General features: G+C 36.1%; 1 protein-coding gene across 1 annotated transcript in view; it reads left to right on the forward strand.

The window, feature by feature from the left end:
• Positions 1–24331, forward strand: part of ADCY1 (adenylate cyclase 1) — a 150678-nt gene that overhangs the window by 102749 nt on the left and 23598 nt on the right. The window contains exons 7-11 of the mRNA XM_041399528.1: positions 871–1012; positions 13374–13529; positions 16970–17164; positions 18936–19033; positions 22215–22299. Of these exons, the coding sequence (XP_041255462.1) occupies positions 871–1012; positions 13374–13529; positions 16970–17164; positions 18936–19033; positions 22215–22299 (676 nt within the window). The remainder of the gene's footprint in view (positions 1–870; positions 1013–13373; positions 13530–16969; positions 17165–18935; positions 19034–22214; positions 22300–24331) is intronic.

Below are 24331 nucleotides of genomic sequence, written 5' to 3' on the forward strand. Positions count from 1 at the left end.
GTGTGTAGCTCACATTTCGACTAGGACCTGCCATACTGTTTTTGATTTTTGCGAGATCTTGATTGTTGTACAGAAGGACAAAGGAACCAATTAATTTTTTTGTGATAATGATGTATTTCTATTTATTGCATACATCCACTTTAGATAATTTTGGCAATGTATTTTATGTCTACATTATCTTAAAGTTACCCAGTGGGAAAAATTCTAAACTCATCTTTATAGAGGAAAGCAGTAAAATTTTTTCAGATACCTTTGCTTAAGACATTTCAAATATATGGGGTCTTTCAGGAAAAAATGTGAAATGTGAAAAAAGTTCAGGATAAGAAAACTCAAAAATAATATTAAAGATTGGTGTATTGCCAAAACAAAGTGAGTCAGAAAGCTGCCTGCAAAATAGAGTGGATGAATGATATGAGTCAAAGATGTGAAGTGAAACAGAAAAAGAAGTTTCTGTTTTATACACAAGAGAGGTTTGGAGTGTGATGTCATAAGTTTCAAACAGCAGGATGTTTTTCCAAGCAGCCGTTGAAGTAAAAACTTAAGAAGGCCACACAGTGTAGAAGATCATGTGCAGACACTCACTTTCTACAAAACAGCAAATCTGCAAGTGTTTGGATAGTCAACAGTTATCTTTCTGTTCACTTTGCCTAAGTTTAGAAAATGCATTTAGTAGAATTTTTGTCTATGTTCAATTTGGCTAAAAGTACAAGACTTATCTTTTTTTTTTTTTTTTTTTACATCAAACCTGTGGTCTTGCATGTAAATTGACCTGTTGACCTCTTTATGAACTTCTGTGAGGAGTGTATTTTTGTAGCAAGAAGCTCAAAATGTATCTTTGCTTTAAACAATAATGTCTAACTTTCTCTCCAGGAAAGTTCACATTACAAAGACCACCTTAGAGTGCCTAAATGGGGACTACGAGGTAGAACCAGGATACGGTCATGAAAGGAATAGTTTCTTGAAGAAGCATAATATTGAAACATATTTTATTGTGCCATCCCATCGTAGGAAGGTATGCTTATTCAGTGATACATTTTCCTAATTTAAAACCAGTTCCGTGCTATTCTGAAAGCAGAGACAATGCTAGGTTGTTTTGTTGTTTTTTTGGTTTTTTTCCCTGAAAGCTCTTCAAACACTCTTGAAGGCCCAGCAGTTACCATTTACTCAAAATGGTAACATTTTTAGTCTCAGCATGTGGTGTGGTGATGACAGTGGTTTTCCAAGAGGTGCAACTATACTCAGACCTTTCCTCCTCAACCGGTTACTGAGCGCAGTCTTTTGTTCTACTGAAAAATGTTTATTGTGACCTCAGTAGGAGTCTTGAAAGTCCATAACTGTTGTTTAAACACTTTCAATTTGGTAAACCTTTTCTACGTCACATGAGGCTTATCTTTGAAGTTATCTATCATAACATGATAACAGGCTAAGAGAAACTTTATTGCCTTTTATGTCAGCCAGAGAATTTGGGATACAGATTTTTTTCACCCTTATCTTCTGAAACTCTGTGCAAATAAATTTAATTCAGGGATTTTAGTCTTCAAGGGGAAAATTACAGCACTTGATTCTGAAAGTACTGGTCAGATTTTAAAGTGATGTCTTTATACACACCAGGTTTTTAAGCTGTCAAAACTCCATATTTGAGGGTTTTAACCATCAACTGTCTGAGAAAAACATAACCACAAAGAAACAGGTTGAATTTCATATCTCTAATCAGTTTTTTGGTCTTAATTTGATGAGACTGAATTTTTATTAAAATGTTGGGAGTCCAGTCACCAGGGTAATTTGATTCTGGGATTGAAAATCCCATTGTTTTATTCTGGAAAGGCTGCTGCAAGAGTGATTTTATGTACTTCCTTTAAAGCATCTTCTCATTAGAGAGATGGAATTTTCTCATGCACTGTGAAAATCATGCAATTTCACATTTTGTTCCTCATGTATATATGATTTAATTCAGTTTAAGATAATATGAAAGAGAAGAGTTGGAAAAACAGTGGGTTAAATTGGCAGTCAGTGAGAGTGGTTTTTGGTGACTTTCTTGAAATCAGGACTAGTATTTTTTAGGAAATCACTATTTCCTAAATTAATCAATCCCAATAAGAAAGAAAATGCAAGGGAGAGTTTATTCAAGGTAGGTGTGTTGCTTATTGCTGCTAGATTGTTTGTATTGTTTTCTGTTATTTTCACTCATTCAGCATTATATATAGTTTCATTTTTATGTTGTAATTTATCGAGTTTCCTTTCATATTGAGGAAATAAATAGTAGAATTTCAGAAAATTGTTCCATAGGTTGGTGCAAAAAGACAAGGAGAGACAAAAGGGGATTAATGTGACTTTTACATAGAGAAACTGTGTTGTGTCAATTCTGCTACAAAAAACAGTGACTGAGGAACAGAAGCTTGACAATCACATATGGAAGGAGGCCAGGTCAATGCATGTTTAATGTGCAAGAGAGTGTACTGCTGTGAGAGCACACATTTCTTTGTCTTTGCGAGATTGCTGAGAAGCTGCTGGTGATTGGAGAAAAGACTGCTCGATTTGTCATCAGCTACATAAACCCAGATGCCATCTTACCCATGGGTATCACTGAAGAGTCTGTGGAAATGGCAGATGCTGCTCCACAGCTTGACTAACAGTAGCTCTCTGGCGTATATTAATGGCATGCCAGCCAAGAAAGAAACCCTTCATGAATTTTACTGGTGTTAACTGGTTTCTCCACTGGGCTCGCAGGTCAATCAGCATGCCACTTTGCTGTTTGTCACAGTCCATGACAGCCATGCCCAGTCTTTGTATACTTGCGTACTGGTCACTGACCACAAGCTACATAATAGCATATTTGCCTTCTAAATAGACACCTGCTGTTCCCTCCTAGCCTAATTCATTCATTGCCTCTTTAGAGACATAAAAATAGAAGGCTACCCATGAAGCACAGACAAGACAGAGTTTCACCTGGCAAATTCAGATATCTTCTGGTTTAGTATTGCATTCCTTCCTCTTGAACTTCAGCAGCTGAAATGCAGTTTTTATTCTTTATATATCATCTCTGACATTAACATGAGCTGACTCAGGCAGGTATGATACCAAGTGGAATGAAAATCAATGTTATGAGCAACAGATGACCAAGAATATGTTGAATTTGTAGCCAAAATAAGGCCACTTGGAGTTTTGTTAAACATTATTTGTTTAGAAGACACACACCCCACATTCTTCTATAGTTGGTCTGACAGGAAAATTTTTCATCACTGTCACTCTAGCCAAGAATGATAATAACAGTGTAAGATGACTCATTCATGTACCAGTTACATTTTAAATATGAACAAATTATAAATTATTCTCATCTTTTAAATCTTCCATTGAATCAGCTAACTTTTGTGATCTGATCTGCTTGCTGGTTTAATGTGAGAGTAAGAAGCCACTGAAGGAATAAATTTCTTTTTGTTTTGTTGCAGTTTTTATTTTGTCAGAGAATATATTATTCTGTTATTGTCTTATTAATCTATGCAGTCAACAGCTTATTGTCCACCTGGAGACCAGTGGAAAATGGTGTCCCACAGGAGTCAGTGGTGAGGCCAGTACTGTTCAGCATCCTTGTCAACGACATGGAAAGTACACCTCCAGCAAATCTGCTGATGACACCAAGCTATGTAGAGCAGTAAACACACTGGAAGGAGGGATGCTATCTAGAGGGACTTGGGTAGGCTTGAGAGGTGGGGCTGTGTGAACCTCATGAAGATCAATAAAGCCAGTGACAGCTGGGTCGGGGCAATCTTAAGTGCACCTACAGTTTGGTGAGAATGAATGACAATACCCTATGGATAAGAACTTGGGAGTGATGGCTGATGAAAACTCAGCATGAGCTGGCAGTGTACGATCACAGCCCAGAAAGCCAACAGTGCCCTGGGCTGCCTCAAAAGGAGAGTAGTCAGCAAGTTGAAGGAGATGATTCTGCCTCTCTACTCTGCTCTGTAAGACCCCATCTGGAGTTCTGTTTTGGTACCCCCACCATAAATACAAGAAACATTGGAGCAAGTCCAAAGGAGGACCACAAAGTTGGCAAGCAGATGAGCACCTCCCCCACAAAGATAGGTTGAGAAAATCGGGGCTCTTCAGCCTGGAGAAGAGAAGGTTGTGTGGAGACATCACAGCAACTTCCAGTATCTGAAGGGGGCCTATAGGGAAGCCATAGAGAGACTCTTCAGCAGGATCTGTAGTGATAGGACAAGGAGTAATGGCTTCCAACTGAAAGAGAGTTGGTTAGGTTACTTGTTAGAAAGAAATACCTTACTGTGAGGGTGGAACAGTTTGCCCAGAGAATCTGTGCATGCTCCAACACTGAGAGTGTTCAAGACCAGTTTGGGTGGGGCTTTAAACAGCCTACTCTAGTGGAAGGTGTCCCTGCCTACAATAGGGGTTTGGAACTAGATGATCGTTAAGGTCCCTTCCAACCCAAACCATTTCATTATTCCATTATTATTGTTATTATTGAGTAATATTTATGCATAATTGACTGGATTACCTTCAGCTCCTAAACACACTTATATAATGAATCTGATTTCTACCAGCAGAATTTTTTTAATTAAAAGAATCTTTTTTGCTGACTTTCATAGTTAAAAATTTATGCATAAGTGCTTTTTTAATACATGTTCCCTGATACATACCCTGATAAAGTTATTAGCTTTTTAAAAGCCATCACATTTCTCTTAAATAAAGTTTGATTGTATCTTCCTGATATTTTATATTAATACTTACAGTCATGTGACCAAAATACTGCACTGAGAGAAAATTTGAAAATTTTGATTTATGTAAGTAGACACAAATCTGACCATACCCATGAATGCCTTGGACTTTTAAAGGAAATTTGATCCAAATAGAAAAACACATATATATTTCTATTTAATATACAGATTTGAATATATTAAATGTTCAAAAGATTCATACTCCATGCTTTAGAAACAGGATTATTCTCTTGATTTCAAAAAATTATAACTTTATGAAGTATAGTAAATATTACTTTATATGGATTTTATTTGGATAAGATAAAAATGTCTAGGCCATACCTCTTAACCTCAGAGCCCCTTACAAGAACTTTATAACTGTTAAGACCAGCTAAATAACTTTTTCTACTAATGATTTCTTGGTAACCCACCGGACTAATCCTCTTATGACTTTCAAACTGTTTGCCTAAAGTTTAATTTATTTTAATTTAATTTTTTAATAGATTGTACTTGGCTTTCATCAGAATTTGTTCCTTTGTTCTTTCATTGTCAGCACTGGCATTAGTCAAAGCATCTTTGCCTCAGCTTTCCTAGTGGCATACCTGGCTCCCAGAAGCACGGCAGAGGTAGGGGGCTTAGCTGGAATGTCTGCTTCATTTCTTTGGTTGCTCGGAAAGTCTGATTCTCCTGTAGTAAAACACCTCTAAGGTTGGGTCCAACCTCAGTGATAGCTGAGTGGTTTTTTACTTGGCCTCACTTCTTCGTATTTATTGCAGCAATTCACTCTGTGGTGGCACCTCTCTAGTTATGAAAGGACTCATTATTTCAAAAGCTGAGAAAACAGCCCAGCACAGCCATTTAAGTAAAATTCCTAAAGGTTCTTCTACAGATAGCTGAGCAGTGATGAGAAGTGATCAAGTTTTCATGAAGGGAAAGATTTCTCAGAATGTGTTAGCTTTTGCCTTTACAGAAGTTAGCCTGCCATCATTGTTACCCATTGCCAGTTTTAAGGGAACCTGCTTCATGGTGTAACTTTGCTGGCTCCAGAGACAAGGCAGAGATAAATACTGCTGTGTACTGTTAGCAGTTGAGAGACAGGACTCCACTTAGGTGCAAGCAAGAAGTCGTTTATTGTAAAGTTGTGAAGTGGTGAAGTCATCTATTCTATCTAAAGCTCAGTTTATATACTCTTACAGCTTTGAATAAAATTTCCACTGACAAGCACTAATCGCATTATTAATGTTACTTAGCAATATTGCTTAACCACAATCTTAAAGGTGCAGTCTTACATGACTACCTTAAAACACAGTGCCACATTCCTTTTAGCTTTCTCCTTTACATTTCTATTTGATGTTCCCATGGTTTCTGGGCCAAGGCCAAGGGCCAAGATGTCCACACCATCCACCATGTCCATAGTACTCTCTGCTCCACTGCCCAGCTGCCTCCTCATAGTGTACCATTAACAGCAATAGAGTTATGTCCAGGAATGGAGGTCATTGAGTCATAAAAATCATAAGGGAAACATTATTGATACAATTTACAAATATATTCATAAGTGTCTCTTGGATTTTACAGTCAACCTCAAACATAATCAATAATTGCCTTCCAATAGATTGCAAATCACCATCTGCAAAATTTCTTCTAATGCATTAGTGAGTTATTCACCAATAGGGTATTAAAATATATTAGTTGTCTTCTGTTTGTGGCAGTGTAAATCACATGCTATCTCCACCTACTATTTGAATAGCATGGAAAGATGGACAGTCATGAAAAACCCATGAAAGTGAGTACTGTATCTGTTTGCCCTTTAAAAACTAGTTTTTTCTCTGAAGAGATTGACAGTTCTTTCCTACCTTACCATGTACATACAAAGCCAAGCAGTCTCAGTAAATTCTTTCTGTAACTTGGATAGTCCTGTTTTCTCATCTGAAGTCTCTGAGCAATACTATGCCCACTCTGAAAATCCAGGTGAATACCACTTTTTTTTCCTGAATCCTAATTTAGTTATCCAGCCAGAGGGAACCACTGGTTAGAGGTATGGTACTCTGTGTCCTGTCTGGTTTGCTGTGTTGAATCATGCCCTAAACATTCCAATTCAGATGGCTAAAACCACAGTTTTATTTTTCCCAAAAACTAATCATAGCAAAAAAAAAAAACCCAAAAAAGTAGTCTATTTAAAAAGGGTAGTTAAAGCAATGCTTCAGGAAGAGGAAATTACTATTTTCAGTCTTTTGAATTTCAGAAAAAATTAGCTGAAAGATTGACGACTCTTAATAAGTAAAAGAGCATCCTTTGGAAAATTCTATTTAAAATGTAAAAACTCTTGAAATGTCAGAATTCTCTGGAGGAATTATCTACAGTACACACCTGTGGCATAATTTATTGTCAACTGCAGATGGATTTACAGCTCAAAAGGTTGATTACAATTTCTCTGATTCATGACAAAATTGGGAGAAATTCAGCAACTTGAGATTCACACAAAATCACAGAGAATCAACTAGGCTAGAAAAGACCCTTGAGATCATCAAGTCCAAGCTATGACCAAGCACCATCATCTCAACTAGACCATAGCACTGAGTGCCACATTCAGTCTTAAACACCTTGAGGGCTTGTGACTCCACCACTTCTCAGGGCAGCCCATTCCAATGCCCAAACACCCTTTCTGTATTTGTTCTAAAGTGCATGCCACAGATGCAAGAAAAGTGGCAAAGGCAGTCATATCATTTTAATATTTTGTTGTTTCATCTAGCATAAACTGATGAGGTTGTAAGCATCCAGCAATGCAGTCCTCACACCACAGAATAGCAGGAAAACAAAATTTTCATCAGTCTTCTTGAAAAGGCAGTATTTTTGTTCTTGGAATACATCCTTCTTTACTGATAATCGATATAGCTTTGTTGCGTGAAGCAGATTATTTGCCTTCTATGTTATAATAAATTACTAGGCTCTATGTCTCTCCATCACCAGCCAACAGCTTTTGTCTGCTTATGTCTTTCCTGTGGCTGATTCAATTATTTTCCCCCCAGCATGGAGTGAACATTATGCAATATAGCAGAGAAAAAACAACATAGATTGATGATGATGTTTTTGCTTTGTATAGATGAAATGCATAGTAATTACCTGTGCTTGTCTTTTGACTTTATTGTTAATTTACTGTTAGCAACTGGAATGTTTCACAAGGAGAACTGCTTTTGGGATGCTTTCTATCATGTCTTAATAATACTCTAACTGAGCTTTTAACAGTGAAAGAATTTTATGCCTATAATACATGTATTACTAGGAGCTTTTAACAGAAATTTGTTGGATTTTGTCTGACCTGATTAAAAGAAGAAAAAGAAGGCTACAGATAGGTCTAAAATTGCTGCACCTAATCTTTTTAATTCATTACTTCCTTCAAAATGAAGTTCCACCTGTATTTGTGGGAAATTTATTTCTCTGTAAAATTAATTTGATTTAATCATTCTGGTTAGGTTTGAGGGAACAAACTATGTTGTTCTCATATTGTGTTCTTTTTCCAATAATGTAAAATTTGTTTTTTCCATGGAGCACTTATGTTCCAGTAAATCCACCTGTCTGCTTAACAGAAGCCTAAGATTTTTTTTTTTTTTTGGCATCTGACTCTTCTAAAAATATTCAGTTTACTTTTTTTCAAGGAATTTTTTATAGTTCTTGTAAGTTATGAATTTTCTGGACAAATAGATTCTGATGATATTTTTACTTAAGTGACTGTATTCTTACCAACCCTTATGGAGTGCTAGAGCTCTGACTTTTAAACTGTAAGTAGTCACAGAAAAAGAGAGCTTTCAATTTAGTGCAGGGGATATAAAAACTTTACCCACTACTCATAAAAACTCTTTCCTTTATTAGCACATTGCAAACAAAAATGTATTTGACAAAATTTTTCTAATTTGAAATGCTGCACGTCAGGCATCTGCATCCATATCTGGGCACAAGCTGAAGACTTCTTGCAAACTGACAGCTACCTGTAGCTGCTGCTGCTACCATGACTGTGAGAGTACAGGGGTGGTCTTTCTGCTCAGTGGGTTACAGCTTTTTCCAAGGAATTTAACTAGAGAGCTGAATGCATAATTTGGGTGTTTCAGATTTTGGGTGTTTTCAGATATATGCTAGATATACCTTAGCAGAGCCAAATTTAACAGATAGGCACACAGCCATTCAATGGAAGTGTCTAGCTTGGATCTAGACAGGAGCTTTTCTGTGCCTGAGACTTTGCATTGTCCAAGTTGTTGGAATAAACAAACCCAAACACTGGAAATAATCTGCTTGTGTTACTAACCAGCAAACACAAACAGAAGAACAATATGTTGCAGAGTGTATTGCTCTACATCCTCAGGATTGCTCCTGCTGTAGCTATGAAGCTGCTAGTGCATCATCATCAGTGAGAAATCTTGCAGTTTGGGCTGTCAGTGATAGAAATAGTTATGTGCTCTAGTATCATTCTCTCTTTTTCTTCCTCCATAAATGTGGAATCTTTACAAGGAAAGATGTGCGACACTGGTAGAAGACTTTTCTCTGTTGTTGATCTCCTAGACATCGGTTTTGTCTTTACAACTGCTAAAAACTCTTTCTACATCTGTGTCAAGAAAGTGGCTACACTATTCTGAATTTTAAAATTTAGTCTTACAGAAGCTATATTTGCTGGTAAAATCCCTAATACACTTTCTTATTGGATAGCTGAGGTGTGAGAAGTAAAATGTATCATAAGGGCAGTAGAAAAAATGTCTGATGATTTTAACTATAGGAAGCTGGAACAAAAAAAAAAAAAAAAAAATGTGCTCATCTACCTTAGGACAAAGTGTCTTGAAGATAGTAATGGAACAAATACTACCATCAAGAGATATGGTCCTGCCTGCCTGAAGATAGAAATCACATACAGACACAGTGCCACAGCATTTATGGTTTCTGTAAATGTGTTTTGAATGACATAAGTATCTTCTTTTCCTTGCCAATTTATGCACTGAGGTTGAATATAGTCAGGGAAATAACAGTCTCCTGACATTTCTGAGAATCTCAGATGAGCACCAGTTAAGTACTGTCAGAACACTAGATGACATTCAAACAATGGGGGGTTTTTACCAGGATTTGAATCAGTGCTTGTTTGTTTTCTGCATTCACAAAGCTGTATGTAGTCCTGGCTGCTTTCAGAGTACTCTACTAGAAAAGTCCAGCTCTTAACCTTATTTGTTAGCTGTGTTGCAGCAAACAACCCACCTCTCCTAAAATTATGACCTAAACGAACAGTGAACAGAATTGGAGATGATGCCAAGGATCAAAAAGACATGAGAAAGTAAAATACATTGACAAAATGAGCTGGAATAGAAATGCTGCAGTCCAGCTTTCCTATAATGCTGGCCTGGAGCAAGATGAGAGGAAAAGCAGAGTGAAAGACACTGGGGTTGAGTTTTTCATTCAGAGGGATTTTTTAAAGTCTGTTTTAACAGACTGTTTTGCATTTCCTGATTTTATCATAGACTTAGAGCAGAAGTTGAGATTACTTAAATATTCCACTGAGCTGATTGTGTCAAAAGTGTTGTTCTGCTGTAAAAGCAAGAATAAAAAAGGGATATGATTTGTGAGATGAAGATGAGAGAGAATTCCTTTGTATTTTAGATATTGTGTATATATATAGTAGTAGAATGAAAAATCCTCAGTCCCAGTGTAGAATCTACATGCCTAAATGTCTAATGTCTAATCTAAATGTCCTGACACCACTGGATTAAAAAAACCAAAACAAACCAACTAAAAAACACCTCAACCAATCAACCAAAATTAGAAATAAAATTATATGGATCTGCTGAGAACTGTCAGTGTGTCCAACTTGTGTGTATACAGTGTCCTTTGAGTGGCTGTGTTCTTGGCCAGCCATGAAGTACAGTAGCTACACAGTACATGTGCTCACAAATATTCATAGCACTGCCCACCATCTGAATTTGGATGGGGCCTTTGGAGGTCAAGTAGTCAACCTCCTTGCTCAAAGCAGGGCTGGCTTTGCAGTCAGATCCACCTTTGAGTAAGTGCTGAGTGTTTCCCTGACTGACAGCCTCTTGAGACATGATCATCCTCACAGTTAAACTTCTTTGCATCAAATCAGAATTTCCCTTGCTACAGACTCTATTCATTGTGTCTTGTTCTTTTGTTTTCTGAGTAGTATTCAGGATTTTTCTGGCTCTGCAGCTACTACTTAAGTGGTTAAAGACAGCAAGTAGATCCCTCCTTAGCCTTCTCTTCTCCAGCTAAATGAGCTAAATTCCCTCAGGTTCTTGCATGTCATACACTTGAAAACCCTAATTGTTTTGGTGAACCTTTGCTAACCTCACTCCAGTTCGTCATTGTTTTTCTTTGAAAGGGGATCTCACGCAACTCCATTTTTTTTCAGTGACCTGAGCTGAAATTCCTATTTAACTCTGAAACAGCTGGAAAAAATTCACTGTATTTCCAACACATAAAGGGTGTATACTGTTGATGTATTATCTCCTTGTAAGATTTCTAAGCTAAAAGAAACCAGTTGATGGTGATAGCTAAAACTGTTCTACATACTGATTTGAAGATAAAGTCGGGAAACTGAATAAAAACATGTGGTTGGAGAAAAGTCATGTTGGTGGCAGGGCCACACTTTGGAGGCCATTCCAAGTTTCAAGTTGCAGGTTGTTCTCAGAAATGCATCTATTATAAGAAAGTTGCATGGAGGAAAGTCTAAACTCTTCTCTATTCATAGGATTTCAAATCCTTGTGGGAGGATATAGTCATGCACATATGATCACTTTTCGCAATCATGCTTTCTTGGATCTTTTGCTACTAAGATGCTCTACCTATTCTTTGCCACTCTTGTATCTATACTGTGGCATTTCCACAATGAAGGTTGTCAGGAAGCTTTTGTGAGTCTCTGAATTTATTTAAAATCATAATTTATTTAAAATAATCAAAATTGTTGAGTTAATTAACGCAATGTCCACTGTGAAAGGTTTGAGCAAAGAGCTAATGATCTCTTGAGATATGGTCCACATGTACATTTCTGAAAATGAAATTAAATGCAAAACTGGAGGGAGTTTCAAAAAAGTTGCTCATTTTTATTGTATCAAAATGTTGATAGAGAGACTTTGTAAAATATGTAGAACTTCTAGGTGAATTATGGCTATATTAGGAAGATTTGTAGGTGGAATACTTCTCAAAAAAGTATGTTTCAGATGTTGGGAATTGTAGCTCAAAAATTGATCACATCTGCCATGCTCAAGCCCAACAACTATCTACTTGGTGTCCGTAGGAATACCTAAAGGATGATTAGTATGTGAATAACCTCATACAGTATCTTCTATGCAGTTCAGTGGTAAGTCTTCTGCCAGAAAGCAGAAACCCTTGAAAGGAAGGGTTCATATTGAGAATCTCTTCATGCAGGCTATTGTTAAACTACCACTTGCACAAGTGACTATGCACTAGATACACAAATGTCCTTTCGGATTTCAGCTGCTGACTGTGCAGTGTAGTGCAGTGCAGTGATGCTGACTGGCTTCAGCCAGTCTTCCAGTGTACAATAAAGCACCTAGGCACCTTCGCACATTTGAAGCCCGTCACATGTTGAGAACATGGCTGCTAGGAAAAAAATAACAAGTGCAACATTGTGGTCATTATTGTGTTTCATTGCCATTGTGTAACTGACTAAACAAGGTATTGAAAGTTCAGTGATGTATAACCTTGATTTTCCAGAAACTGCAAGTGCATGACTGTATGTGTTAGATGTAACAACAAGCCAATATCTGAGATGCCATTCAGAATATAATCAGTGTCATTTGCCCTGCCCATCTAAATTTAGTTCTCCAAGAAAACATGCATTAAACAAATGCTTTCAGTTTTTTCCTTCATTCTTTGATTCTTGAAGTGATGATGTAAACTTCTGTAGTAAATCACACAGCACAGCAAATTCTCATTGTCATTTGTGGACTTTAATAGCATTTTAATAAAGTTTTTGAAAGTGATTTGCTGTCTTTTGTACCTAGGAAAAAAAAGGACCATGTCCCCTGTGCTTCTTTATTTTGTTGATCCAGAAGAAATTAATTTTACAAGCTTGAATTCACATACTGAGGAGGCATGGAGTCCTGCCATGTTTCTCATTAACACTTTCCACATGCCAGAAGGATGATAAGTTTGGTATAAAAATTGAGGATATATGATCCTGATCTGAGAAAGCATCTGAGCATGTGCTTCAATGGCTGAAGTAACAAAATAAAGAACGAAGACTGAAATTATATTTTTTTACCATCAATTAATAAAAATGCTGATTGCCTCCTTATTTTCCCTGTATTTTCAAAAATTTATTTTAATATTAAAGAAATACAAATATTGCCTCTTTTATGAGTCTGTCATTAATGCACTTTTTTTATAGTTCACATTTCTAAGAAAAGAACACTTCCCAAAATGTTAAGTATGAGTTTACATCAAGTCTGTTTGATAGATTCTTCACATCTCATGTTGAAGAAAGATGAAGTAATTTTCATTTGCAAATGTGAGAAGTTTATCAAAAAGCATTGCTTCTTGACTAGAGTATTATTTTGTTCTGACCATGAGGGGGTGCAAATGCCTGCAAGTGTTTATGTCTGCATGGGAATGCAATGCCTTGGTTATAAATATTATTTTTCTGACCAACAGATATTTCCTGGACTGATTCTCTCAGACATTAAGCCTGCCAAAAGAATGAAGTTCAAGACAGTCTGCTATCTGCTTGTTCAGCTCATGCACTGTCGCAAGATGTTCAAAGCGGAGATCCCTTTCTCCAACGTCATGACGTGTGAGGATGATGATAAGGTAGTCCATGTGGGATGAGTGCACTCTTTGGGTATCAATTCCAGGACTGCCTCAAGCAGATCATCTTTGAGAACATAGGGAATGATGTTATGAACTGATAAAGATTATGGTGTTCCTGCTGGAGCTAGAAAAATCTAATTCCCACAGTAAAAACCAAATTCAATTATAAAAGCCCTCAAATTTGGAGCTGCTCTTGGAAAAGCCAGCATAGGTGTCCTATGTGGCTTCTATTAAGGGCTTTTTTCACAGGAGCTAGAATTTCTGAGGCTGTTTCCATTCTTTTAAACATATATTCTTTTGCATATTTTGTCCATCTCAGTCTGAAGTTGATGGTGACAAATGCAAACCAACAGAATAATTTTGTTTCTCTAGATAGTTCACTGAAATATGAAAGGCAACTGATTAGCCAAAACAAAACAAAACCCTTTTGTCCATAATACAAATCCTAAACATAAAAGTCCCTAATATAAATATAAATTCCACTTTCTTGGATGCCTGGTAATTCCATACATCAAAACTTTTTACATACTAGTAGCCTGGTTTGCTTCTTTTCTGTATATGAATCTACCTGTAAATTTATGGATAAAATGGTGAGAGTTGCTCATTCCATTTTCTTTGACAGCAGGTAGCAATATTACACTGGTCACTCCACCACTGAGTGGCGGCATGTGAGCACTGGAATCAGTAATTCAGTTTGACTGATTGCTTCACATTTTTTTTCTTTTTTTTTAAATTTATTGAAGTCTCAGTCTAAATCTTACTTTCAGAAAGCATTTGAACTTTCATATTTTGAGTTTTATATGTGTTTGTGTTTCCTCTGAAGAAAAAGGGGAGAAAAGTCAATTAGTTCCTTTTAAAAACAGTTTCTGTGGAGACTTTCAGAAACTCCAGATTTTATTTTGAAATTGGCCATGTACAAGGCCTTCCAACTGGGATTTAGTGTTATCTTTGCATATTTTAAAAAATAACCCACACATTCTTTGAAGGATATGCAATACTTTACATTGTGTCTTGTGTACATGTATGTATAAATATGGTAGTATACTCAGAAAATACCCATGTGGATTTCTTAGTGATCTGATGAAATTTTTTTCATGCCAGAACATTGGCATTGAAGTTCTACAATGCTATCAGTATCAGAAAGTGTTGTTCTGGGCTTTTTGTAACTTTTATGTAACACATCATGGATTTGTATTATATGATGCTAATATAAATACACTGTGTTACAATGTAGGGTTTCTTTAGAGTTTTCAGTACTGAAATCACATAAATAAAGTAAAACATGTGGGGTCTTTAAAGGCTTTGAAGACAGCACATTTCTGAGAAACATAAATACTGGATCTTGATCATATGTAAGACATGATGTAAGTCTACTGTGCAAAATAATAATAGAGGTAAAAATAAGAGACCGAGAGGAAAGAATTATATGTAAGAAACAGCTTTTTTATTAAGAATAGAAACTTTAACCCTGTTTCAATATGGCCGAATAGATAATTTATTCCATATATCAGAATAACACCCATATTCAACTACCCTCATTTCAGGTTTTGATGCAAAGAAACATTTATTTAAATACTGTTTTCCTCCCCCCTGTTGTTATACTATAGGCTTAAATTTGAATTGTAAAAAGATGTATTTCTGCTGTAACTAATGCAATATGTATGCTAACTAATTATAGTTTATTGAGAGCAAAATTGTCTACTTCTGACGCAGAAATTCCTGTTTCTATTATTTTTCTAAAAACACTCAATTTCCTTACAAATTACTGATACAAATGTTTCTTCAGTAAAACAAATTTCTCTCAGTTTAGAAACACTAAAAATTGGTTGGCAATTTAAGCTCTCTAATCAATGTATGTTCCTAAGATTAGTTTTCATGTTGAAACAATTAGCTCTTACACCAAAGACAATTTACCAGGTAATGGGATCTGATAGCTTGAAGAAAAATGTAACCTTGTTTACTCCTGGTGTAACCTCCTGTCTACATATAAAGCCAGCAAAGCAAGGCTTGAAAAGTTACTTTATCTTTGGGAGGTCCATTTTTCTTCTCAAACAGAAAAGTAAGGTATCAGTCAGCAGACAACCCTTCTCACTATTTATAAGGATTTAGATATAATATAATATAATATAATATAATATAATATAATATAATATAATAATAAGAAGCTATGTAAGCTAATCAACTGCAAGATTTCACAATGTGTTCACTGATGAGGTACTCCTAAGAATTTCTTGTGAAATAAAAAAGGAAACTGCTATTCCTGCAAGATTACTTAGATAGTGATCACCATTTTTTTAACCATCTGGATCAAAAGAATATGTTGTTGTATAGGCTCTAGAGTGGGTATTTAGGACTGAGTATTCTGAAGAAGGAAATTTTGTTTTCTTCTTTAACGTCTTTCTGACAGACTCTACTTATATTATGAGTAGACTTGTTATTTCATGTTTTGAACTGTCTTGAACTCTGCAGATGGTAGATAAAAAATATTCCTTTAACTTTACAGAAATAGTAGAACTTGCTTGAGCTTTGTTGTCAAAACTCTTCTGGAAAATAGGCTTGACCCCTGTCCAGTCACAGAACAGATCTAGCCATAATGGTTTAGATTAAAGTGCCCCTAACTGGAGGTTGCCACCAGTGTGGCTGAGATGCTGCTCACTATGTACTGAATGCTTTCTGTGAAAAGTGAGACAGCTTGTTTAAAATCCCTTTCAGTTATGCTCTGTGATAAATCTTTTCCACTGGAAAGGACTATGAGTAATTAGCTTATAGTTGTGCTATCTTAGCCTTGGAGGAATCAGTTAGGAATGGTTTAGTTCTGTTAATTTGTTGGATGGCTCTATCTGGATCTGCAAGTGCAGTTGAGGTGTACTCAAGAGGTCTTAACAAGACAGGCAATTGTGTGAGTTAAAGATAACAACACTTGCAATTTCAGACTCTCTGTAGTGACACGTGGTTGTGGTCATTGTCCAAGACTTTAAGGTAAACTATCTTTTTGAAACATGTATTGTTACCTAGACAGTAGGACTTTTCTTGTGTTATGAAGAGCCTAGTTAGCTTGTCTTCAAGATGTCCAGAGCTCCATATCTTCTGTTAAGAAAACAAACCAATATAAAACCATTTTGCAAGGTAAAATAACGCTACTTGGTACAAACTGATTATTTCCTCAGTGACAGAGGAGTGTCAGGGCCATATGTGAAAAGAATTTCCAGATTAAAATCTTGGAATGAAATACGAGTTTTCTCTTTGATTTGAATGATATCAGTATTTCAGGTAAGGAATTTTAAAAAGGTGACATTCACACAGAGATAAGAACTCTGTCTTTTGTAGTTGCTCTGCTTAATGAATTCCACATCCTCTCTGTGAGCTTGAAGCAATATGAACAGCAATGCAAAATCTCAGTGCTAATTAAATCTGTGCTTTTTTCTTCATCCGTATTACAGAGGAGAGCATTAAGGACAGCCTCTGAAAAACTCAGGAATCGCTCCTCTTTTTCTAACAATATTGTATACAACACTCCGGGAACTCGAGTGAACAGATACATCAGCCGCTTGATAGAGGCCCGGCAAACTGAGTCTGAGATGGCTGACTTGAACTTCATTACCCTGAAGTATAAGCAAATTGAGCGTGAAAATAAAGTAAGGGAGTTTAAAATTACTTCTACTGATTTCACTGAGCATAGGCCAGCTAGCATTGGGGGTTTTTTTTGGGGTTCATGCAATGTTTAAATTTTTCTCACTATCTTTAAATACTCCACTGGACTGTCTCTCAGTTAAGAGGGTGATGATATCTCTACCTTCTATGGAAACGCTTGAAGGGGATAAAAAGAAAGATTGGTATTTGTGGTAATCACATATCCTCTGAACGGAGAGAGACATAGTTCTCTCCCAGGATTTTCCTGAGAAGCTGTGAAAAAGTTCAGAGAAGAGAATGAGAAACAATTCTTATCTCCATTTGCTGCACCTGTTGTTGCGCACATGTGGAATGTGTTTATGGAGATTGATCGGAAAAGGGTGGTATCTTAATTGGAACTGGATGGTGTTTGGATTGATTAACCAATTAGGTTAAAGCTGTATCGGACTGTCTGTAAGGGTTACAAGTTTCTTAAAAGTATAGTATAATATATAGTATAGCTTAATAAAGCAATTGATCAGCCTTCTGCAATCATGGAGTCAATGCTCATTATTCCCTGTTCAGGGGACCATTGCCATGATAGGTATTGTCCTACTTGTCAGGATCCTACCCCATGTTATATATCCTGTGTTTTGGTCTTTCTTTTCCTTCTCCAAAATGAGTTGCTTGTTTAATGCTGTCTCATTGCAATGTGTCTGCCTACTCACTCATCTGCTTTGGAGAAGTGTTATTGACAAGAAGATGCATAGGTAGCCTGATAAGTATTAATCCAGAAATTCTAGAAAATATTAAAAAAAAACAAACAAAAAATCCCTAAACATTAACTCTCTGGACAACGTTGCAATATTATACCGGTGTGGCAGTGCTGAAAGTAGGGGGTTTTCTCAGACCGTATAAGCATATCAATTTACAATTGCTCCTACTCTTGTAGGAGTATTTTTTTGTGAATACAAATTACTTGTGTCTACAGCCTTTACTTTATTTGTTTGAAAAACAAAAGTGGTATGGTTTTGAGTTAATTTGGCAGTAACATTTATTTTTCCACTGTAAGTCACTATATAGTCTAAGATTTCAGGTCACTACTGCTTCAAGTTAGAAGGCTGTGTGCCATGTTGGATACAACTTTTGTCAGGTTTGAAGCATAAATTTTGGGTTCAAGTTTCCAAAGTAATTTATTATTAGGCTGTAACTATTTTTTTTTCAAAATAAAAAGTCTCTTCGGGTGTAAATGATATTGATCTTTGGGTCTTTCTGAGAAAACACTTTCGTGTTTCAACCCCTAGAAAGCTTCCTCTTGTTAATACTGCAGCTTAGTGGAATCAGGAACAGTACCTGCTCCAAACTGAGCCCATGTATCTCATTAGTAGCTGCCTCCAAGTCCACTCATTAGAGTCCTGTCCTGAGCAGCTAAGGTGACAGGACTTCTTGAAAGCAGCAGCAAGGAGTGTATGGCCTTTTATTGTGATGAGTAAACAGAGGGAGGGCCACCCCCTTCTGGTTCAAAGTGGCTGAAATTTTTTCTCAAAAAGATAAACTTATATCTGAGCCTAAACCAGTTTTGACTAGTCACAAGGTGAAAGAGAAGTCTGTCAAGCAAACTCTTGTGTAGACTTCCCTCATCTGTCTTTTCAGTGTGAATTAAGCCATCATGTTTTTAACTAAGTAGGGGCTTGTTTTATTTTAGGATGCAGTTCTTTCTTACTGAGAATGGATAAGTGTGGGTGTCTGGGTATATATGAAATATTTATTGTCTTCACTTCTTCCTTTCTTTAACAGTACCACCAGCTTCAGGATGAGTACTTCACCAGTGCTGTAGTTCTGTCACTAATTCTAGCTGCCTTATTTGGCCTTGTCTACCTTCTAATAATACCACAGTAAGTTTCTGTCTTTTGCCATCATAACTCAAAGTGGAACATCCTCAGACATCCTGCACAGGCCAAAAACGAAAGTCTTTGGAACAGGAATGGGGACCTCACATGGGAGATTCTCTGTTAGTATACCCCTCAGTCTAATTGTTATCTCTTTCATTTGTCCACAGGAGACACTTTTCACTATATTTTTTTTTCTTTTGTAGTAGTGTGCATTTAGAGGAAAAAGATACATTTCAGTGTTTATTTAAACATTCAGTGTTTATTTCTAACTTATTTAAAGCATTTCTGCATTACAAACAAAGGTGTTACTGCAGCTTTTCTAAATGTATTTGTGCTACTTTGGATTAAGTACTTCAGGCATTGATAGCAACAGAGATAAAACCCTACAGAGTTTAATGGGAACAAAGTACTGAAAGTACCCATCCAGCTGCATTGAGGCCTGCATTTATAGCATTCATTGAAGTTTTTGGTATCAATACTATCCCTACATAAACTGCCTAGTGTGTATTTTGGCTATGCACATATAACTTGCAGTCCAACCTTGACTGCACTTAAGTAAACATAACCAAATGATGTGTTTGGGAGGTGTCCTATGCCTATTGTTGAGTGATTAGTTAGTGATTACCTCAGATTTTGTCAGTTCTAGATGAGTGCTTACTAAATAAAAAATAATTAGACCACTTTCAAATCTAGAGGTAGATAGAATTGTGTATAAGTTATAAAATTATGAATAATGAACTTTTATCAGATTAGAATATCAAAGCATTAAAAATAAACTTTACTCACTTTTATACCTACTTCAGTGGGAATAGAACTGACCACAGGATAATGCTTTTGAAAATTCAATTTAAATTAGGGTCTTTTCTATTCACAAATCCCCAGTTAGAATAATACTTTTATATTCTATTATTTCTAGTTGAAAGATTGAAAAACAGTTTCTTCACGTTAATAAAATATAAACACTAATTTGTAATATAGTGCCTTTCATCTAAAGAATTCGAAGTAACTCAGTTATCATCTACATCATTTCCAAACTAATGACTCTGCTGACTAATTGGAGCATGATTAAGAAGTCTTTCACCTTCTTCTTCAATAAGACACAGCAATACATAGCAGTTTTGAACAAGTAGAAACAAAGTGTGTTAGTGTAGTTGAAACTACAGTGAATTTCCAAGAATCATATAATAGCCTTTCGAAAAACTACTGTCACTTAAAAACAGATGGGCAGAGATTCAATTTAAGAAGTGATCTGACAGACACATAAGCTCCAGAAGAATATCACCACAGAAGGTAATGAAATGGACTGGGTTAGTTAAAGAAGCCACTCAGTGAATGCTCCTAAGTTCTTTCTTCCAGTGGCTGAGTGGTGGCTTCATATAGCCAAATTCTTCTTGGGCTCTTCCCTTGCTGTGACACATATGAAAATATGAGCTAAATTATTTAAAAATTTAAAACTTTGAAAGTATAGGAAAATTTCCCCTCTTTCCAGAGTTTGGAGATTTAAGCTGCTATTTAGATTGCCAAAGTAGTTATACATATGGCAGGAGAATGCAAAAGCCAATACAAGGCTTGTGATATGTTACCCTAATGGGAGAAGTTATATATCACAATATTTCAAGGAGGAGGTTGATCATCTAGACAAGAAAATGTTATAGGAAAGTCAATTATTGCATAGATATACAGAAATCAATAGGCTTGCTATTCTCACAATTCTTATCATTTGAGCAAAACAGCTTCTCAACTATAGACACATTTTATATTCCCAGATGGAGGTGGTCAGTGTAAGGCTATGTTCCTGTCAACCTACACTGTCCAGTTATGGAGGTACATATATGTGTAGCTGCTAAAAACCCTGACTATGAGCACTTCTAATGTCAGATTCTGTGTTTACTTACTAATAAAACAATGCAGCCCTTTTTAAATGCCAACCCGAATGTCTGTCAGGGTCCCACTCAGCACTACTGTCAGTTGTCAGCTATTGCTGCATTACAAGATGTTGTTGCAGACATGTCTCCTGCATTCTTTTCTAGCATGCTACCATCCTGAATACAAGGGAATTCTCTAAAGGCATGAGATCCTGCCTTGATTAATACTTGTATTCAGAGTCCCCACTAACAGCAGCCAGAGTCACCTTCCCAGTCTGGGTACACCATACTACACCACAGAATTCTCCCAGTTCCTGTATCAGTACAAACTGTTACATTAATTTGAAATCAAAGTCAAATAGTTAGAAACTCTACAGGAGAATTGCACACTTCTGCTGTTAGAAGCCCTGTACAAACAATCTTTTCCCAGTAATTGTCAAGGGCACAGATACATAAATGCCTGAATCCATTGCTCAGATGGCTTCTGGACTGACTGGTTTGTTCTCACAAGTTAGAAAAGAAGGTGTGAAGATCATATTAAGCTGCTGTCATACAGCCCTGGCATGGGACCAGGCTGTCCCTGAGCAGAAATCAAATGCATCCACACTGGTGGACTAACTTTTGTCAGCTTGCTCATATCCATAAGGTACTTTTCCAAAAGAAGTTTTCTGGAGAAATTTCTTGGTTTTCACCCCTCTTCTCATTAAGAACAAGCCTATTTTGATAGATCAGAAGAGGGAAGATTAAGAATTTAAGAATCATTACATCATCTTTGTGAAACTTAAGATTTGTCTAACCATTGAGGAAGACTCGAAATGAGGGAGTTTTTCGTTTCGTTAGAAGGCAGTTTTTTCTGATTTTATTTGACTTGCTAAGTGTCTAAATTGAATGACCATTGATTTCTGAATCTTTGAGAAAGAAAAATGAGACAGAAAAAGCATCTGGTAACTGTTAACACCACTGCCAAGGCCAAGTAATTGAGTTACACACTCCCCTTACAAGACTCATCATGCTGAATATTCTGCACTAGCCTACAATTAGAAAGTGTTTCTACCATACATTTAAATTTTTGTGGTTCTTTGATCTCTTTTCTGACATCAGAGTGGGGACCATTTACAAGAGCATTTACTAATTTCATAGTCTTGAGAGCAGTAGACATCACTGCTTAATTTGCACTGTGATGGTTAGTATAACAGCAAGGTTGAGAAGGACATCTTCCACCATTTATAAAATACTGTTTTAGAAGGACCCCTAACTGTAGTTTGTTCTCCTCTGTTACTGAGTTGCATTGCATTACTTCCATTGTGTTTTGATTCTAGGAGTACCATAGTTCTTGTTCTCCTGGTATTCTGCATATGCTTCCTAGTGGCTTGTATTATGTACCTACATGTCACACGAGTACAAGTAAGTGATTTAAGATTTTGCGACTATTCTTCCCTTTGTGTCCATGATATGTTTGTTTCTTGGAATATGAAGTCATCAGTGTATGCTTCACAGATTCTCAGTCTGAAATTTATGTGTTTAAAGTTCCTTAGTAAGTAATGTATTAGACATTTCAAAACCAAAGATCAATCATCTGAAAGTAGGCTTTTTACATGAGTAATCGTTACAGCAGTGTAGCATTCAGTGCCATTAAATTCTACACTTTGTTTTTTGCTAAATCTTCCCTGAACACCTACCACTAAATACTGTGTTTAGGTAAACTACTTTAACCTGACTTTTACTCCTTTCTGACTACAGAGCACAATAGGTCTCCCTTTCATTCCAGGTGGTCTGGGTGTAAAGTCCTGCTAACGTCCCCTCTGTTTTCAAAATTTTTCCTGCCAATACAGTAGCTGTTTTGATGGTAAAGCACAATGTTTTGTACAGACAATCCTTGGCCTTTTAAAACCTTCAGTAATGATTAATTCTCTTGCACTATATTTTTACAACAGTAATGATGCAGAAGGTCATTTGGTTGTTTTAGAAGAGAAATAGGTGTGTCAGATCAGAATAAAGCACCTACAGGATAATTTTCTGAGGAAAGGAATTTCTATTGAATTAATACAAATTTAGTCTTTTCAGACATATATCAGGAAAAAACACCTACTCAGTTAATCAGCTTTTTTGATTAGGACACACTAATTTTAGTTTTAAAAAGTGCCCTTTGGCAGAAGAAAAGCATGTGTTTTCATGGGAACATAAATAGTATATTAGCAGAGTATCAGGTGCTGAAAAGAACCTTTTTTATGAACTTACAAAATTATTTGGGAGTAACTTGGTTGATCTCTTTTTTTATTAGGGCAGAGTAGTTTATCATCTGTTCTTCTCTGTATAGATCGTAGAAATGCAGACTAAGTTTGCAGCAAGTTAGTTCTCTTTATACCATTTCCCTGGGGCTAGTGCAAACATAAGAGGTATTCCATGTGTTTTGTCAGTCAAGAAAATTTGTATTTATTCCAGATTCCTCCAGAGATTCAATACAATACAGGATCAAATCCAGCATTAGAAAAATAAAGAAATATAAAACCTTAGAATATCACAATTTAAAACTTTTTGGCAAAAGAAGTCTTATAATAATTAAAATTAATATGGTGTGGATAATGGATATACAGTTGTAAAATAATCATTCCCCTATTTTAATCAGTGTTATGGCACTTACTTGCTCTTTCACACTGCACAAGTGACTCAGCTTCTCCATGCTTTAGCATTAAATACCTCACTCATAGAACTACTTTAATAATGTTTTACTGTCCCAGTTACCTAGAATTGTGGTAATTTGACACTACTTATTTAGTTAATAAAAATTCCACAAATAAAAGAAAACAAAGAAAATTAAGCCCAAAATTCTATGCTATCATGAAAGTGCAGATACAATCTTAGAATGACTTAAAGTCAGAAGTATAAATCTTAATAGTGTCAGAATTTTAATTCAGACATGTCTCATACCTTATCTTTTAAAGGTTTGTTTTCCATTTTAGCCTAATAGCCTAACATGTCAGCATTTAAAACATGTATGTGCTACACAGACCAAAAAAATTGTCTGTGTAATGTGTCAGGACATGTGATCTTTGAATCCATATTTTGCTTTGTCCCTATTAACCATCCAGAATTATCTTCAAACCATGGGTATTATCTCTTTAAAAAGCAGCAGACAGCTTATTTGGTTGCAAACTTAATTAATGGAATGTATATTTTTTCTTCAAACAAAAATATTTTGTATTTTATTTATATGGATAAAACCACATATGTTCCACCTCATTTGTATATAGGATTCTGGTCTAGTTATGTCGACAGTTTGATGGGTAAAATAATATGGGGATAATCACATTCAGAGCATAGCACTTTATGGTTATAGTTTACCTTGAAACCAGTAATAAGTGGGATACTACAGGAGTTTATCCTGGATCCTATCCTGTCAGACATTTTTATCAACAGCCTAGAGAAGGACATGGCA

Source organism: Onychostruthus taczanowskii, unplaced genomic scaffold, assembly GCF_017590055.1.
Source record: "Onychostruthus taczanowskii isolate IOZ18803 unplaced genomic scaffold, ASM1759005v1 scaffold163, whole genome shotgun sequence".
Classification (NCBI taxonomy): Eukaryota; Metazoa; Chordata; class Aves; order Passeriformes; family Passeridae; genus Onychostruthus; species Onychostruthus taczanowskii.